Source organism: Alternaria arborescens (assembly GCF_004154835.1).
Source record: "Alternaria arborescens strain FERA 675 chromosome Unknown contig_16, whole genome shotgun sequence".
NCBI classification, from domain to species: domain Eukaryota; kingdom Fungi; phylum Ascomycota; class Dothideomycetes; order Pleosporales; family Pleosporaceae; genus Alternaria; species Alternaria arborescens.
Window position 1 is genome coordinate 606503 of NW_021167871.1, and position 19006 is coordinate 625508.

Below are 19006 nucleotides of genomic sequence, written 5' to 3' on the forward strand. Positions count from 1 at the left end.
AGGCAAGCTCGGTCTCATCTGTATCCAGTGAGTAACACGTTAAAGTCATGAGCACTTGCTAGACTTACCACGATACTCGTCACGGACCTCTCTCTCCTTCGTATTGACAGCTACCCTCGTCTGATGGATGTTGCGCATGGTCACGTCTATTCGCCCTTCCTCCGGCTACAGCGGGTGCCGTCCAGTCTTTACAGCCTAACACTCTCTTTCAATTCCTCCTCGATGTTTCAGAGCGCCAGCTGGAGGTCACGCACAGTGCGCAGAATCTTCGTTATCACCACAAGCGGGGGGTGGTGGCCACGTTGAGCGACCGTGGGCAAGGGCGGGAGAGCGCAATAATGTTTCAGTGCGATTTCAAGCAGAAGTCTTCAGCGACATGCTTCGCTTCCCAGCAGAGGTAGTCGTGTCTAACACCTAAAGTAACACACATCTTGAACAAAACATGGTTGAAAGTACATAGCATATCATGAACAGCTACTAGTAGCCTGGTTCTCAATTCTCTCATGCCCTCGATCATGATATTGGTTTTCATTGAGTAGAACGTGTGCCATTCTGCTTGCCACGTGGTTGTTCTTGCCTCTGCCAGATATTCACTGATCGAAATTTTCTTCCGTATGATGCTGCGACTTCACACCATGAATACCTAGTCCGAAACAAGCTAAACGTTAGACAACGAACACCAAAGCTTCAGGCAGAGGGCCTAAACTAGTATGGCTAGAGCGTATGCGTCTGAGCATAGAGGGAAGCGAATGTTGGCAGACATCAACTAGCTGCTGTATAAGTATCAGGAAGGACTATATGCAGGGTTGCGACAGCTACGCAGACGGTGAACCAGTTTAGTGAGTGTGCACGTACCGAAAGCTCGCAAAGGACTTCCCAAGCAGTGTTCGCTAACGACGACTCTGTACGGATAGTGAGTATGCCGGCATGGATCTCTGCTGAACGGAGGACGTATGAAAGGCAGGATTGGGATGGCCTGAAAAGGGGAAAGACTGTGGATCGCGATGTGTGGGAATCTGCAAATCGGGATGCCTATGATACAGTATTTGAGAGGCTAGCTAGTGCTTCTAGTTTCTCATCCCGGAATGATGTTCGTCGCATGACTGGAAGATCGGTGGAGCCGAGTGACTATCTACGTATATGGAATTCACCTTGTAATGTGAGGAGTTTTTCCCAGCATTTTACGGAGAGTCCAACGAGCAACAGTCCCAGCGTGGAGAAATGAGACCAAGCGATCCACGATTTTCGGTGGTTCTGCGACTGGACGGTGAGTGGAAAGAGGTTGTGCCCCTAGAACTGAAGGTATCTCTCTAGTAAAAGCTGATGCGATACATTCAAGGATCTACTCAGACCAAGGCCTGAAATGGAATGACGGAGATGAACAAGGCCTGTGTCTTGACAAAGACCATCGGCAAGAATGATAAAGGGAGCTTCGGCGTACGCTGCAAGGCTGTGATTGTTGCAACAGCTAACGAAGCTTGCTCGACGTGTCCAGGGGCAAGACCTGGCGCTCGGGGCCAGTGGACAGCGATCATGCGTCCCGCGTGGTATCATTAACGATGGATAGCGTATCACTGCTGGGAGTTCTACCCCCTCCATCATATCTGCGCGTGGGCAAGGCGTGAGCGGAGATGAGGTACTAGGTGAAGGAGGACTGAGGACTGATGGAAAGAGACATGTTGGAGGGTATACAGTGGGGGGGAATGCGGTGGGTAGAGAGTTTGCCGCTTGACTGATAATCAGTCTCCACGATCTCAAGCACGTAGTGGGCAACAGTCGAGGCTATAAAGAGACCGTAGAGGAATACGCCCTTAGTCATTCGACGACTTCCATATCTTCGTATATTTTACACATCGTTCTGGATGCTCCAGCAGCCCTCTAATTCGATTGCTTACGTCAATCACCTTTTTATACATAGCGATACCTCCCAGTATGTCGCCATTAAGGATTATGGAACGATGCGTCTACAGCGTGTCTTCAGGTTTTTCACATGGTGCTTACCCATGACTAGACAATGGTTTTACGCTTAGACTCCAGGCCGGAGCAAGTCTTAACCTTTCCGGATCAAAGCCGGACGTGTATACAAGTCATGCATTGGAAATTCTCGACGACGCCTGGATTGTGCTCGTTTGTCAAGCGGCATTGGAGACACGCAGATACAGAAACAACGGCCCACAAACGCTTGGCCATGCCGACGGCGCGGCAACATCGGCATACAACGGAACTAGCATCTGCACATGTGTGAATGATGTCTCCGCAGCTCGGTTGGAAGCATTTTCTGCCCCCATCTTAGAGTAAAGAGGATCGAGAATTCGCCCAAAGGAAACGGAAAAAGCAACATCGTGATTGTAATTCCGGATATAACGAAAAAAGACGTTCCATGGTAAGTGGAGGTGGGCGGCAGACCAGGTTCCTTGAGTGGTGTTCTCATGGCCGCTATGGAGGAGATACGTGGCAAGTTGTTTCTATATTGCGAGTGAATGTGGTCGCCGAATTGAATGCGGCTTGGCGAAGTGACAATAGCCAACAAGGTACTGAGTTTTACTGAGTCGATCTGTGTATCGCGCGTTTGTTTCCTGGATTTTGCGGCTCAATCAACCATTTTCACATGTGCGCCAAGTTGTGCTACGTCGATATCACGTCTGTGTGATGAGTCTTGGCGGGGTACTGTTCTTATATCCGCGGACGCGTATCAGTCGGGGAATCAGAATCCAGAGTAATAGATAGAACAGCAGCGGGAATAAGGACGGGTAAATGCTTGAATGACCGCTGTCTGGTCTTGCCATGGAATGTGTGTTTTGGAGGGCAACGATGTTGGTGGAATGTACGAGAACACGATGACAACATGCTTCGGGGAAAAGGAAATATTGGCACGATAAGCAGTGATATCAGTCTTATCACGATATATGCAAGGCCCTGCGTGGTATCCAGGATTGGCTGAGTCGTACAATAGGAATTGGAGGCTGATGCAGAAAAACGGGAACGAGTATGGACTCATGCCCTTATCTGTGGATGGATATGTACTCGACAACATCAGGAATCGAGGAACCGGTGCTCTACTTCGTGTTAGTCCTTGACGGCAAGTGAAAACTACTATGCATACGAGATATTCGGAATCGATTTGCTGGTGGCCTGACTGATTTTTTATCTTGAATACGTAGGTAGAGCGCAAGAATTTTGAGAAGCGCATTTTACTCAAGATAGAGCAAGATTGTCTAGTGTCTTTCAGGCATGATCTCCGTTCAGCAATACTCCTATTCCGAGCAATATGGAAGTACTCTTCAAGTGAGGTCGCTTTGTACTTCAGGCATACGAGCATTCAGAATATACGAGGCCGCGTCAAGCCACATCCTGCTCTTACCTTATGGAGCCAATTGGAGAATTGCTGTCTTAAGCATGCCATGTAACCACACACCGATCAGCCAAAAATCAACGTTTCCGCACCTCCATCGCTTGGACAAGATTCGGCTCAGCGCATGCGTCTAGGAAAGTGCAGGATTTAGAGACTTTGCTTGCGAAAATCGACAAGACCCTGAACGGGAGAAGGCGATCTGCGCTTCCGGATGCTCGGAACAGACATGCGCTTGTGGCACACCGATTGCAGCAGATTCATCGCATTGGAGCGGAACCGCGATCACTTCACATGTTTGATATTCTGGACACAGGAGTGGCGATTGCACGGGAGGAGTCGTTCGTGGCCAGTGTCATTGGCTGCGATATACGAAGATCCCGAGGTCTTTCGGATTTCGATCGCTCTTCCAACTGCGATTCCTGCGATCGCAATGCGCGGTTGCACGCACGCGCTCTGGACAAGCGAGGATCGATTCTGCCATCCTTGTTGTGATTGGGCCAAGCGTTCTTGACGATGCAAAGCTGAAAAGCAAAAGCGTCGTCACGATCGATACTGCAACCCGTCAAGGCGTCGAGGCTGGGATCACAAGACCTTTGAAGTGCAACGCTGGACGTTTGCAGCCTTGCGCAGCGACGGCGCGCAAGTCTGGTGCAACGGTGCGCATGTGCATGCCAGCCACGACGTCCCGAAATTCAAGCCGGTGCGCTGTGAGCTGCAAGACGCAATGGCGTGCAGCGGTGCCACCAAAAGCAACTGGTAGTGTGGTGCAAGGACTACGTACGTAGTAAGGTCTTTTCAGCTTAGGTTTTTTCTGCCCAGGGAGTTGAGCCAGCGAGTCAAGCTACACTCCGCACCAATGGGAACAAGCTGCGAAATAGGGATCTGTCCCGATGTCGCTGTGGATTCTGCGAAGAACGGAATGCGAAATGAGCACGCGTTCCAGTATTGCGTGTATCAGCAGAATAGACAGTGCATGTTGCATTGCATCTTACATTTGCATGCCGTTCGTTCCTTCCTGTTCCCATATGATTAAACAATAATAATTTGTGCAGCTAACTACTAGCGAATGGGAGCATCCGGGGATGTCGAACTACCACCGCTTGGGAAACATATGCCGCATGTACAAGCGAATACGAGTCAGGCGGCGATGCTACCCGCCAATAAAATTTTGACCCAATCTTAGTCATCAGTAACAACCACATCAGACTAGTGCAAAGACCAGATGTGACCACCTGCAACTTACGTGAACGATTGCCGCCATCTTCCATGACTAACCCGTAAGCCGAGACCCTTTCTTCCTCCAAGCGCCCAGGGAGGGGAAAGAAGCCCCATTTCGAGGAGCCTGGCGATCGGTTCCTGATCACTCGGTGTCTCCGTCTGGGTTGTCAGCGGAGTGCGAAACCTAGCGCGGCGAAAATCGGGCCGACAAGAGGAAGCATGGACAGAAATTGAGAAGTGGAATATACCGTTACATGGGAGGGCATGAGTGAGTTGGTATATTCGCCACTTGCTACAAGAGGAGTAGAGGAATAAAGTTTTTGAAGACCATGGACCATATGGTCGAGCGTCAGGACGTTGCAGACCGCGTTGGGCAGCTGGGCCAGGTGTAATTGCAGCAAATCTCAACAATGCTAATGCTCAAACACCCAGTCTCAGACTCAGTGCGTGCGCTGTACCAAACTATGCCCCAGACCTCGCAATACTAACGTTGTACGCGACTGCAACGTACGACTAATCGCGCAATGTCTCTTCCACCAGGGATGATGCAAAGGCCACCGGATGATAGCGAACACTATGACCGTAAAATCACGAGTCCACGCTTACCCTTCCCTTGGGTCACGGTCCATCAATCACGTTGTGCCAAGCCTTCCGTCGCCGTTGGACAGTCTCTCCAAGACAGGAACGCGCAATCGACATCTTCTCGAAGACCAAGCCTCTTCCACGAGGCTGACCCGTCCCTGATCCCCAGGGTCCCATCACGCCTCCAGCGCCAGAACCGCGACATGGTCCACCCCCGTCCCCGCCGGCTGTCAGTGATCACTCGGAGGAAACTTTTGCGAAGAGCAGCTAACAAAACGCTCCGACGTTAGACGGGCCGACCCCAGAGATAAAGCTTGAGACACTCTGAACGCGAATCGTGTGATTGGTGCCCAGGTGGTAATGAAAGCCCTGTTGCAGCCCAATGGACATGAGTCGGTACCATGTTGCATATGGGAAAGTCGCGTGGGATGTGGCATGACGTGTGTTTCGCGACTTGAACGCTTTCGACCTGTCTACATAACTAACACTGGTGTAGTTACATGGACACCTATCATGTTTCGCTATTTGGATTTAATGCATCCATGTCGTGAACTTTACTGCAAGTAACTTGAACGCGTGTACAATGCTAGGCGTACTAGGTCTCACTTCTCCTTTGCGAACCAATTATCCGGATTCGCATTCCTTGCTTCATGATCTTCATCTGCGTGTCGGTAGATTCCGAGCTCGTGTTGTAATAACGACAGGCCGGGATTGCCATACCCTCCCTTCCCTGGCTGCGGGTCCCGTGGAAGCTACACAGCCGCACTGGTGTACGACCATGTCATGTCAAAACCGGCTTTCCCAGACCTAACCGCCTCGTTCCGACCGTCAATCATGCCCACTCCAAGAACCACGAGTGACAGTGCTTGTCTCTTGGCCATGTTTTCGTAATCTTTGAGATCGAGAAGGGGGTCCGGGCCATGGCTGTGGTAATCAAGCCCATGGGTTGCCCTTGATTCATCATCTTGAAGAGGCAAGCCGGTGCATCGATTAACCCATGGGACACATGTCAATCGCTTAAAATATCCACGGTGGGCTTGGTGCTGCATGCAAGCACCTCCTCCCGCACGTGTGCTGACAGTGTTCCTTCCCGTCGGAAGAACTACCGGAGGATTGACGTTCGTAGCCTTGAGATCGCTGACAACCGGGAATCGCGGAACTCATGTCCTAAGCCCTGGCAGATGACGCTTCCGGGTTCGTGACGAGACGGTTCAACGTCGTCCGTGTTCCACGTGCTCCTTTTTTTTTTTGAAGCTTTGGTCACTCGATGATTGTAAGGCTGTGCCGATACGAAGGCTGAACATGTACTTGAATGGTCAAAAGCTATACCATACTACCAAATCTAAATCGGTCCGCTGTCAGGACCAGGAATTCCTCTGCGCCGTTGTTGATATCCCTGCTCTTCACACCCAGATTCTATTGCTTGTACATCATGGGGTCGACGGGGTAACTTTGAATAGAAAAACGTGGGTCGTATGCTGTAGCATTAACGCCCATGTGGTGGCTCTGCATGTGCCCGTGCGAGGTGGGGAGTTGCATGGTCGGGTGACCTACGATTTGCGACCCCCGTTGTGACATAGGAGTCTCGTAGGGGCCAGGTGTCGTAGAAGTGCTCCTGGGAGCTGAGCTAGATGAGTGCGAATGTGCTGTACTGTGTGAGGAGTCGTACAGGGACATGTCGCCCACATGCGTAGTAGGTACATTGACCATGGAATGCTGGGATGTATTGAAGGGAAGTTGGGCTCCGGTCTGGGCGGCGAGTCGACGAATCAGATCATTTGAAGGATACGAGGGCGACGTTGCGTTGGGATTCGCCGAATAGTCATCGGCGACATTGGAGGGAAGTGTCCCCGAGCCAGTAGCATTAAGGCCGAGCGTGCCTGCGGGAACCGTCTGGGGGAGGTTCAGTGACCGGGGAAGCGGAAGGTTGGGTAGGACTTCGGAGAGCTTTGCGAGGAGAAGAGGAAGGTATCGAGTCTGTCCACCACGAAGGGTCGATATGAGAGTGAGGAAACGCGACACATAGTCGCGAGGGCCCAAAGCAAATGCATCAGGCGAAAAGGTTGTGCATGCAACGACATCAGTCAGACAGCAAGCAATGTCGAATAGCTTCTCGATCTGCAGCGCTGTTAGCTAACGTTTGGCATGACAGATAGGGCAAAACGTGGCAGGGGTGTAGGTGGAGGGACGGACCAGCCAGTTTGGCTAGTCAGGGCATGGACGTCAGAGATAGACGTTGCCTAGTGCGGCGCTAGTGCGATCGAAATACAACAGGGATGGTTCCAGCGAGAGATGGAGGGGCTCGGACGGAGACAATGTTCAGCTTTGGGGCTGACGAGCAAAAAAATGAGAAACTGCTTACCAGTCCTACGCCGTGCATTTCCATGGCTTGTTGGGAAAATTGGTGCGAGATAGTGAGAAGGTCCCTGGCGATTTCGATGGGGTATTTGAATGTGAGGGGGATGTCATTTGACATGCTGCTCACATGGCCCTGGCAAACACTTAGTTGCCATGCCTGTGATCGAAGCCATTGTTGTGTGATGCGGATTTGAACTTCTTGGACTTCTGTGCACTCAAAATATGCGGGAACGGCCTCTGAAAGTTGGGTTTGGACTTGCGTAATCCATGCCGCGCTTGCATGTGTGTTGTGCACTCGATTCCAGAGGTTGATGAATGTATCGTCTATGATCTTGAACATGTTGATCATAAGTTCCAGTCCAACGGCAATGGGTCGATCGGAAGGAACCTCGTCTAGCGAAGGCGGGTGGATGGTTGGATGTAAGGTAATTGGGCGATGTTTGTGTAACGCATATGTCCTACAAGCAGTTAGATGCGCGCACTGAGAAGACATCTTGACTTGTAGTTATACCTTTCAGCTATGAAGAGCAGCCAGTACAGAACTCGTTTGCGTGATATATCGAGAGGGTCGTGTTTGTAGGTCTCCTCGTCATGCATACCAAGTAGCTGCGCTTGTGTAGTAGCATCCCGGAGGTATGTCCATGCTGTGTTCTCGCGCGCCAGTCCAAAGTAGCAGCCACTGTAGAACCATGATGTGAGCACGCTGTAGTGGGTGGGATTCTCGCGGTGATCGTAGCCTTGTCGTACACGAACCGACTCTTCCAGCAGGACATGGCCGATGCCGACATTTGACATGTGGGCCATTTCTGGTCGTGGTAGTACGCTGACGGGTGGCTTGTGGTTGGCCTGAATCATGACGTAGGCGCATAGTGCAACCACCATACAGTATGCCTCTGTCGAGCGGTCCATACCGACTGCGGCTTCTTGCGCTCTTTGGCGATGCAAGACAGGCTCTGAGGGGTAGACATGGGCGAAGAAGTATTCTATGCAGCTCTCAACGAGAGCGGGGGGCATAAGGCCAGGTGTGCGAGCAAATGTCGAGGATAGTGTCCGGCCATCGAATCCAAGATCGGTTGGGAATCCGGCAGCAAGTTGAGCATTGCGTTGAGTTTCGCGAAGTTCAGATAGGACTTTGGCGCGGCTGCCTTTAGGGCCTTTCTTCTGTGGGATGGCATTGTATGTGCATGCAAGGCCAGCAGAGACGCAGTTCTTGCAAGGGGCCGTGCCTTCACCAATGCACTTGACCTTTCTTCGGTGACAGCTACGAGAAAGAATGAGTGGTGTGGCATGTGAATGTGTACCGACGATACGTACCTATCGCAGGCTCGCTTGACCGGAGCAGTTGTGGTAGGAGTGGAAGCCATGATGGAGTGCAAGCTAGTGTGGGAACGTCTCGTCATCTACTTGATGAGGAATGCAGTCGCCGAGCGGATCCGCTGGTTCCTATTAGTACAACAGACATGTTGCGCCTACACTCGGGGAGATATCATCGAAGGTTCCTTGTGTCATTGTGCTTGAATGAATGCTCATTCGCACCTGGTTAACCTGGACGATTGAGAAGCCCAAGCGTCCAAAGTGCATATTAGACTCAACTAGTTAGCATCACTGCGCCAGTCGACATGGGGCTGATAGCTCGCGAGTCCAATGATGCAACATGGAGAAGCGGCCTGCGTCCCTGGTTCCACGGCTGGGGAAAGAGTCTGCAGGGCAGCGCGTCGGACGCCGGTCAAACGCCTACCACACGGTCGCAAGCCATGGGGCTTAGGCGGTCTGGTGGGCTGGACCTTGCTTGGAGAAACATCCTAGGCTGACCGCTGGGCATGCTGCAGCGATGGCACGGGCGGTTCTTGCAGAGCGACGGGAGCTTTGTTAGTGCCATACTAGGGTGACCTGTAACTAGCCGAGATTCCCCCGTTGGGCTGTTATGGGCAGGTATTCCGTAATGGATGTCCTAGGGTTTTTGTGATCATTTTTTCCAAGTGCTGATGCGCGCGCGAATATGTAAAGGGTACTGTGCACTCAAATTGTGGCAATTTTGACATGGCAAGGTTGAAAGGGCTCCGTCCATGACGCTACGCGGTTTCCATGGCGGAATCTTGGGCTCTGAACATTGTACCTGACAGGACTCATGGCCTAAACTCCGGACTGACCGCTTCCCGAACATGAATTTCGGTACTGACTGGGCATGTCCCACGGATGGTAGAGAAACGGGGCGATGGCGCCGACAATTGCTCCATACTCAGAGTCTTCATGTGCGCTTCATTGGCGGTATGGACCGGTGCTTGCCGCAATCGTCGTCATGCCACCCAACAAGCAGGACAGAGCTCATGCATCTGGTTTGGAGGAAGATAGATTGTGGCCATGATCCGATTTCGTATTCGATGGGTAGTTTCAGCGAGGCGCAGCTGGTGATGCGTTGGTAAGGTTCGCGGGAAAAACCCCTGGTAAGCGTAGCGAGTGAGGGTTGCATCGGGATGCCGAATTCGCCACGAGGCGTTGTCGACAACTGTGCTTCTCCGTACAGGACAGCAAACACAGAGTTCTTTGTACTGGGACAGTAGCGACTCCCTCATGGCTTATATCCTCTGTCCTAAAGGGCCTTCTGCGGTCTCCACCGTCGGATCGAGACAGTCAAGGTTCCGAGATGCTGCCGGCAGCGATCAAAATTGGTTCAACGGCGTCGAGACCGCGAATGGAAGAAGCTGGACCCGCCTCCAAAAGTAGGTTTGCCACCAGCGGTATCATGCGTACGCCACACGTCACTGCTCGTAGGATAGTAATACAACCAACTGGAAGAAACTTAGGAGTTCGCGAGAGAAGTCTTGGTAACGTGTGAATAAGCGATGGTGTTGAGGCTTGTCGTAGATCCGGGGAGCTGGAATTATGTATCTCCCTCGTCTATGCTCGGCTAGCGGCAGCGCCATTGGTAAGATTCGTGATGCTTGGCATAGGCTCCGCGGAGGACACAAGGCAACGTCACCCGTTAGCATGAACGTGGCGTTCTAGAGCGTCCAGCGTGCATTGCAGCTTCCTCAAAGTATAGATATGCGTTTCACGATGAAGCAGCTTCGATAGCAACATCGTGGTGTGCAGCACCGTTAATCGGACAGCGTCTCCTAATGAAGAAGTCATCGTTAGTAGGACTTGGAGAGATATCTCCAGGCCGTCCGTCCACCCATGCTGGCTGACTCATGTATCTTGAGGCGGCAGATCAAGAACTGCATACGGCAATATGTCCGTTGTGTTGTTGTCGCATGCGTTTGACGAAGAACGTTAGGAATCCTCGGGAGTCAGTGCCTTGAGCTCAGACTGCCGTCTCTCGAAGTGGTCTCTTAATTGTAGCATCAAATCGGTACTTTACAAGCGTCATAGTAGTAGCAGCTCATAGTTGTATCACCGGATGTTCGTCTGTCACCACACGAAATCAGTCTTGGTACGCCAATAGATGATCATGTACTTACCTGGGTACTTTGCTCGGCCGAACCGAGAAAAATGGTCGAGCTACATCTTGCATCCTGAATACCTTGCTCGACATTGACTTACTCTAGTCTGCGTGCTCGAGCTTGGTTGGTTTTATTCCAGAAACTTGTTTGGGGACCTTGGACAGTTTCGATATTTACCAAGTACCTGCGTGAGGTTTCTTGCATAGAGCGATTGAGTGCGTACGTGTGTCTTGGTTGATATTGTAGTGAGAGATGAGGACAGCTTACCATGCTGCGCCTGAAGTAGCCATCTCCATGCTCAACCATGGTACCTAGGTAGTCATGATAATATCCAACCAAGGTACCTAGGTGTTATGGTAACAACAGACTCTGCAATGGCTGTGCGATGACTTGTTTGAATAACTCATACAGTATCGAACTATCAGTATCATGATGTATGTATCAAGACACCACTATGTTCGCAAGAGGACGCACTACACGTTATTCTGGGGTCCAGCTTATTTTTTTTTGGATGAAAACTTAGGCGTACCCCAATCCTCACAGATTTCCCATTCAGGAAGCACTCTTACTCGAACCCAAAGCACCGGTTCGGGCATTATTCCGCCAATGCTAGCCTCAAACAAAAAGCGGGATGTTTCTCATGACAGCAAAAGAAAAAGCAGATGGCGAAGCATGGAAGTAAGGTAGAACACCAAATACTTTCATCATAGCCTCCAGCCTAGAGTATACATGCTAATTCCCAACGATAAGGCCTACCAGTGCTCGATCTTCTGTACAATACCTTGGCCGTCATCGATCTTAGTGCCGTCAACTTGATTAGTACCTGCTCATGTCACCACAGCTTCTATAACACCCTACCATTATGCAATCTTTCGTCGACACGAGCAAGATCAGGCCCTACGAGAACAGAGCACATGGTCTGCCGACGGGTGACTATCCACCTACGATAAGCTACTATACGGCTAGTTAAGTTTTGTGGTATAATTTGTTGAGCATGGCCTTAGTTGCCAGTGGCGCGTTGTAGTACGATGTGTGTCAAGATGCATTTATCAAGTTGTAGCATAAAATTAGCAAAGACGAATACTTATACTACGCCGAAGCGTAGATGGATACATGTATATAAAAGCTATGCTCAATCTATTTACTCATCATCACCAGCAGCATGTGATGCTCATGATGCTGAATCTGCGGCAAGGCCAAACGGCCAAAACTCGATACCCAGAACGCCAGAGAAAATGCAACTCGCGAAATCATCCTTTCATACCTTTGTTCCTCATCACCATCAGACAGTCGTTATGAAAACTCAACGCGACTTCCTCCTAACCTAGCTTGCTTAGCCTGTGCGCGCTCTGCTCTCCGCCTACGCCTGTTGGAATCGTAATTACTAAGGTCCGTTTCCGTGCCATTGCCGTAGATAGGACTACCGCTCAAAACAGTGTCCGCCGCTGGGATCGGCGGAGGAGGTGGGATGTTGCCGTAGTCCGGAGATAGGTTTTGGTTGTTACCGAACATCGGTGGTGGACCTGGTGGAGGAGGAGGAATGTTGGCCTCGGGCATGCGTAAGGTGCTCGAACTAGGCATGGGCATTGGTGGAGGCACTCCAGATTGCTGTGCCATCTCTTGTGCCTGTGCTGCCTCCATGGCTTCCGTCCTGCGCCAGCGGTCTCCTCCAACGCCACTCAGTGAACTGACACTACCAGCGCGGTTCTTTCGACGGTCCTTCCTCCTTGCCTCACGTTCTGCTGCTGCTTCTTCTTCGTTTAGTCGTCGTAGGGTGACATGCCGACCGTCATTGTGCATCTTGACTTTCACTGATACAGGAGGAGATGCCACGTCGTCTCTACTACCGCGGCGCTCCTTCTTAGAAGGAGATCCAGCAGAAGTCACCGTGCCTGCTGCAGCCGCACCAGCGGGCAGCACAGGATTGTCTCCGGTGCGACGTCGGCTATGGTGACGGCCTCCAGGAGAGTCATAGGCTTCGGATCCAGAGTCGGACAGGACACTATATACACCAGCGCGAGGAGGGCGACTAGGGTTGGGCGTGACGGTAGAGTCCATAGGTCTGGGTGGACGTGGTGCCACTGAAGGTGTAATACCGGTCATGTCGCTGTCAGACAGAATAGTAGATGGCGGTCTGTTGCCTCTCCTCGGCGTTCCGTCGCTCGTGTATTTCTTACGACGTTGGCTGTTCATGCGAGCGATGCGTTCTTCTTCTTCATCCTGTTGCCTCATCTCTTCCACACGCTCGTCTTCCTTCTTCTTACTGCGTCGGCTCAGAGAATGCTTCAGGAAACCAACCACACCAAGCGAAGCGACTCCTTCCTTAAGTCCATATGATCGATCCCTAGGTCTCATCTCGGTCTCTTCGCTAAGACTGGTCCGACTATCGAAAGAGTCGATCGATGTTACACTTCCAGCTGGACGATGACCACTCCGTAGATTACTTCCAGACATTGCCGATGCTTGCGGATTATCACGACGCCAGTTGTCACGACGGTTTGCTGGAGACTCAGGCGCTCTTCCTTCTTCAAGTCTAGAAAGGTCGGTCTGGGTGACTTCGGAGGGTTCAATTGGGCGGCTGTAACTGAAATCGCTTCCTGTCTCTGTTGGAGGATGCTTCGGCTTGCGAGTGAACAGCTTCTTCACGGCGAAGATGCCTCCAGCCGCGGCACCGGCTCCTAAAAGACGATCTTTCCATGTGGAACCCTTGTTGCGATCACCACCGTATTTTTCGTCGCTCAAGTAGGATTCCGTGAACTCAGAGTCGGCGACACGAGAACGTGAATCACGCCGAGAACGAGAGCCAGGTCGTGAACTGATCACTGTACCGCCACGTCGGCTGCGAGTACGGCTTCGAGATCTTCTTGACCCCAGCGCGGCTAATCCTGCACCGGCTGCACCGGCTGCTGCAAGCTTTCCAACGCCAGGCCCTCTACTCGTCCGGCGGCTTCTCCTGGTACTGTAGGTCATGTCGGTTACGTAGGTGCTACGATCGTCAAAGTCCATCTCTGGTTGGGTCCTGTACGAAAGGACGAAGTAGAGGACCACTAGGATGAACGTCCATATGGCAAAAAGGATGAACAAAGCTAGCGGTGATCCGTAGAGAGTCAACCCCAGGGGAACCTGGGCAATTCCAAGGAGTGCGATAGTACGGCCTAGCCATTGGTGGATCTGAACATGTCAGTAATTGTTGAGATGACTCGTGTCTTGTACATACCATAAGTTTGAGAGGAATCTTGAACCGTTCCTTGCCCTTCTCTAGTCTGTGTATGACAGAGCCACCTAGAGCTTGCACCATGACAAGAGTATATAGCGCAACGCCAATGCCGTGGTGCGGGTTGGTCAGGGATCTTTCGAGGCCGACAGCCTGGAAGCTGCAGACGATGGCAGCAGTCGAGAGAAGAACTGCCAGCACTTGCAACCAGATGTGGACTCGCAATGCGGTTCGCGGGTTCCGATGGTAGAAGCTAGCCATAAAGATAGCTGCCGGTATCACGAACAGGAAAGCAATGGCAGCTAAAACGCCGTGCGCTGTGATGAGAGCCTTGTAGCCGGCCATGCTACGGAAACGATTGCCCATGCCTAAAAGGTCAGCGGGTACATTCTTCTTCTTCTAAGGGCGTGCCTTCTCACCATTCAATCGCATCGTCTCAAAGTTTGGGCCTTGCAGGTTGGGCAGCAGAAAAGTGTTGCGCTGCGAATCCCATGTTCCGTCTCCCACGTGCATCGTGGCCGAGTCGTAGATACTCGACCCCGGATCCGAAAGTCCAGACATTGTTGCGGCGAAGACTCGTTTCCAGATCAAAGGCGAATTCGTTCAGAAACAGTCGTAAGATAGATGCGTAAGTCGTTAAACACACCAGGCTGACGGACGAGGTAACGACAGAAACCCGGAATCTCGCTAACAACGCAGGTAAGCAACGATGAACTGGAAACAGAGAGTCGTAACGTCGTGACAGGCGTAAGAATAGCGAATGTGAGCCTTGCGCCGTGGAGCAATTACACGCAGGCTGAGACCAGGCGGTGGTGTGGTAGTGTAGAGCGTGTCCGTGTGGACAGCTCACGGTGGTGGGGGAACGTCAGCTCCTGTCGCCGCCGTACGGTTCGACGTCGTCTGGGCGAAGAGGTTTCCGAGGAATGCAGGTTGCGAAATCTTGTCCAAAGCAATGCAGCTGCAGATGTCACGAAAGGATGGAATCGGTAGCCAGCTCAACTAGCTCGTCGAGGGATCCACCTGCGCCTATGTTTATGGGTCGAATGGCCTGGCAACGTAATCGATAGGTCTCTGGCGGTGAGTGGCTGGGGCTGGCCAACCACAACGCCCCAAACCCCTGCACCCAGCCGCCCAGATTATGTTTCAACGCGAATTTCTGGTTTCCGAGGCCGATTAGCTCGCGCGTCCCTTGAACCGCGATGCGTTGGCAATGAGGCGAACGGTCACTAGGACTTTTAGGCTTGTCGGCATGTTCAACCCCGTGTTCGCAGGTGCATTAGGAAGGAGACTGTGCAAAGAGAAAAATTTGTTCCAAGTGGTATCTCGAGTCCGTAACGCCGACAGAAACACATCACATACACGCTCATCACAAAAGACGTCATCCTTCAACCTCCAGCATTTCCCTTAGCGCCTTTTCAGACGCTCGGAGCCATCTGCCTCTCTCCTCTAGCTCATCTCCGATCCCACCGCCTTCTTCCTTCCGTCTCCGGGCCTCTTTGGCTGCCGCTACGGTTCCCTGTTTCTGTGTCTCTAGTGGTCTCAGCTCACGCTCGAGCTTCTCCAGGTCTCTGGTCCGGTTCGGAATGGTAGCTTGGAGACTTGCTATTTGCGCATTCAGGGCTGCGAGTTCCGCTTCTCGTTCGCTGAGTACTCGCTGAGTTTCAGGAAGTGGCAGAGACAACTCAGGGTTCTTTGATACTGGTGTTTGGTCGTTCTTCAACTGCTCAAGTCTCGCCTCGAGGCCTGCAATCTCGGCTGGAAGTGACTCAAGCTGTTGTGTGCGTAGTTGCAGCCCCTCGTAGCGCAACGCAAGCTCTTTTCCCTTGTCCTCCAGCTGCTTCAAGATCTCAGCTACTTCCAACTTGCGCTCCTTGAGCTCTGCTTTCAGAGCCAGTATCTCTCTCTCCTTCTCATCATTCTCCGGAGCCTCGACTAAGCGGGGTGGGTTTTCCGTTATGCTGCGCAGGAACTTCTCTTTGGTGACCTGTTCGACATAGCTGAAGCGTAGTTTGCTGAAGAGTTCCTGCATCCTTGGTCAGACGTGAATTCTTGGTAGGGTCGCGAAAACACAAACTTTGTAGTGGAGCAGATCAGCTTCAAGGGCTGCCGGGTGGGTGTCGCCGTTCTGTTCGCTGTCCTCTGATGCTGCAGAATTGCGCTTCTTCTCAGCCTGTGGGAGATCCTTTGGCGATAATGTTTCGGCAATGGCCAGAAGCTTCAGCGACTTGGATTGCTGTAACTGTTCCAGTACTGATTCCGGTGTTGGCGGAGCCGATTTTCGTTTGGGTCCCATGTTGCTCGTCGTATGTATGTTGATTTGCAGAGGGATTGAATGTTTGTTTGGGCATTCGCGACTGCCCGCGTAGGGCTGAGTTCCCCGCGGCGACTACCGCATGCAGCTAGCCCGGCCCGTCGCATGGCCCGGAATGATTTCACATGGCCGTCCAGGGTTCTCGGGAGCCCAGACTTCAGCGACTCTTCCATCCACCCACACAACAGCCGCCGATCATGGCGCGCGACATAGATGACGATGCATACGTTGCAGAACTACTCAAGCAAGATGCGAAGAAGGCCACAAAGACATATGAGCTTGTTGGCATCGATGCCTTCAATCCGAGGAGGTGCGTTACAAGCTTCCGTACCCGCGATGCCGTTGCATACGCGTTGAAAGTACACAAGCATTCGTTTGCGGGATTTCTCAGGCTCACGTCCACAGGATGAATTCTCGCGCGCCGAGACCGAACAAGAACTTTTTGCAACACCTCATTCGCCAGACTGATAGCCACAATACTGCGCTGCTTGCGAAAGAGGCGGAGGAGTCACGCGCCCGGCTTAGGAAGATGGACCGCGACCGGAAAAGGGCGGGCGATCGCGAAGAGGACAACGGCAGAGGCCCCGAAGGACGGCTGACCACAGCAGCAAGCGACAATGACGGCCACGACGCAACGCCACGCAGACGGCGAGACCGAAGTGAGGATAAGAGCAGGCATAGGAGAGAGCATAGAAACAGGGAACGGGATGCTTCGGCGGGTGCATCATCCCATCGACATCGAGACAGAAGTGGAGATGAGTATCGGCATAAGAGAAAACATGATAGTGAAGAGGAAGACCGTTCCCGTCGGAAACGGATACGATCGAGGTCTCCTCGAGACAAATCGCGCAAAGACAAGTACAATGAAGAGCAAGAGCGTTGGAGACCTCGAAGGAGCGACGACACCGAGCGCAAACATAGAAGGCACAGGTCGCATTCTAGAACATCTTCGCCATCACGGTCACGGCATACCGAAAGACATAGGAGACGTAATAGGCATCGAGACCGAACTCGTTCTCGAAGTCCAAAGCAGAAGCACACTACCACCAATTCGCATGAAGACGACCGACGTTCCAATAAACGATCCGCATCCCCAGCATCCGACTCTGATCCCCTCGAAGCTATCGTAGGCCCAATTCCACCACCTTGCGAACCCACCGTACGTTCCAAAGGACGTGGTGCTTACAAGGCAAATAACATGGGCATCGAATCGCGATTCTCTTCCACCTACGACCCCTCTACAGACGTTTGCGTAACCTCCGATGTGGAAGACGACTGGGGTGATGCTCTGGAAGCCTTGCGCGACCGTGCTCGCTGGCAGCAACAAGGCGCTGATCGACTCAAGGCCGCAGGATTCACAGACGCGCAGGTGAAGAAGTGGGAAAGAGGAGACACACAGAATGAGGAGGATGTGGTGTGGACAAGCAAGGGCCAGGCGAGGGAGTGGGATCGAGGCAAAGTTTTGGATGAAGATGGAGACGTCGAGCTCAAGGCTGATTTTGGGCGGCTGAAGTGAGAGTTTGAGCTGGCAGGAATGTGGATGACACATCGATTTGATACAATACTGATACCTCTAATTCCAACTCTAATCGATGTTTCCGTACTCTTCCAAATCACTCCCAGTGCCTGCCTAGCAAGCCGAGTGCCTTGTTGTCCATTAGCTTCCATTGCCTCTCGTCATAAGATGCATTATCGGAGTCTGTATCCAGAAAATTCAGGTCGCTACGCAGAGTCTCGACTTCGGCTTTGTCGCCCACGACCGTACTATCGTCGCCGAATTCGGAGTGCGGATTTCGACTGGCAGTATGTGCAGAGTGCGTCTGCAGAAGCGCATTGTTCTTGCTACTACTGCCGCTGTAGTTACCAGACTGGGGAATTTGGGGTGGCGGTAGGTAAACATCTCGAGTAGGCAATTCATGGCCTTGTAAGAGTAAACGCGGACGGACCTCGAGCTCAACAGCGTTTGGGGGATGTGGTGCGGTAATGTGGAAGATTGGTGTACGAACTGGTTTGCTGGCTAGTTCAAAAGCTCCTCTACTTGCTGCTGCTGCTTCTGCTTCTTTATCTTCGACTTCATGATCTCTTCGAACGATATCCGAATTGGAACTGGAAAACCCTGACCATGGCCTTGGTCTGGGTTGGTGGTCTGTTGCATTGTTCCTTCTCAGTACGTCTTCCAGTGGCCCACTAATCTTGAGGTGCTTGTCCATTCGCTCTATGTGCTCACTGGTGTCATCAAGAAAACTGCCCCTGTTCTTCTTGCTAATTGTGACTGCAACAAGGACAACGACAAGGCTAGCGAAAATGGCACTGATAGCGATAGATGCAGGTTCAATGTTGGGATCATGTGAAAAAGTAGCAAAGTCTGGAGGAGGTGCAAGCCATAAAGTCGGCAGCGAAATGGCTACCAACGACATAGTGAGAGTTGAGTTGTTGTTGTTGGTGCTCTAAAGTCGTAGAAGGAGAATAGAACTCTCTGCGGTGTAGGTAATTATGATGTATTAGAAAATGTATATGAACCCTCCATA

The 19006-nt window shown here is 51.9% G+C and overlaps 5 protein-coding genes across 5 annotated transcripts; 1 reads left to right on the forward strand and 4 right to left on the reverse strand.

The window, feature by feature from the left end:
* Positions 1-6568: 6568 nt before the first annotated feature.
* Positions 6569-8874, reverse strand: AA0111_g7363 (hypothetical protein; the record flags this gene model as incomplete). The annotated part of the gene is made up of 4 exons (XM_028653689.1): positions 6569-7270; positions 7515-7968; positions 8022-8771; positions 8825-8874. 4 exons carry the CDS (start codon positions 8872-8874, stop codon positions 6569-6571), a joined length of 1956 nt encoding a protein of 651 aa, XP_028505217.1.
* Positions 8875-12246: 3372 nt separating this feature from the next.
* Positions 12247-14728, reverse strand: AA0111_g7364 (hypothetical protein; the record flags this gene model as incomplete). The annotated part of the gene is made up of 3 exons (XM_028653690.1): positions 12247-14124; positions 14171-14535; positions 14587-14728. 3 exons carry the CDS (start codon positions 14726-14728, stop codon positions 12247-12249), a joined length of 2385 nt encoding a protein of 794 aa, XP_028505133.1.
* An 817-nt stretch (positions 14729-15545) lies between these two features.
* Positions 15546-16460, reverse strand: AA0111_g7365 (hypothetical protein; the record flags this gene model as incomplete). Its single annotated transcript, XM_028653691.1, has 2 exons — positions 15546-16190; positions 16242-16460. 2 exons carry the CDS (start codon positions 16458-16460, stop codon positions 15546-15548), a joined length of 864 nt encoding a protein of 287 aa, XP_028505134.1.
* Positions 16461-16675: 215 nt separating this feature from the next.
* AA0111_g7366 (hypothetical protein) lies at positions 16676-17994 on the forward strand (the record flags this gene model as incomplete). The annotated part of the gene is made up of 2 exons (XM_028653692.1): positions 16676-16788; positions 16884-17994. The coding sequence occupies 2 exons, from the start codon at positions 16676-16678 to the stop codon at positions 17992-17994; spliced, it is 1224 nt and encodes a 407-aa protein (XP_028505131.1).
* A 97-nt stretch (positions 17995-18091) lies between these two features.
* On the reverse strand, positions 18092-18895 carry AA0111_g7367 (hypothetical protein; the record flags this gene model as incomplete). Its single annotated transcript, XM_028653693.1, has 1 exon — positions 18092-18895. One exon carries the CDS (start codon positions 18893-18895, stop codon positions 18092-18094), a length of 804 nt encoding a protein of 267 aa, XP_028505132.1.
* Between the last annotated feature and the right edge of the window lie 111 nt (positions 18896-19006).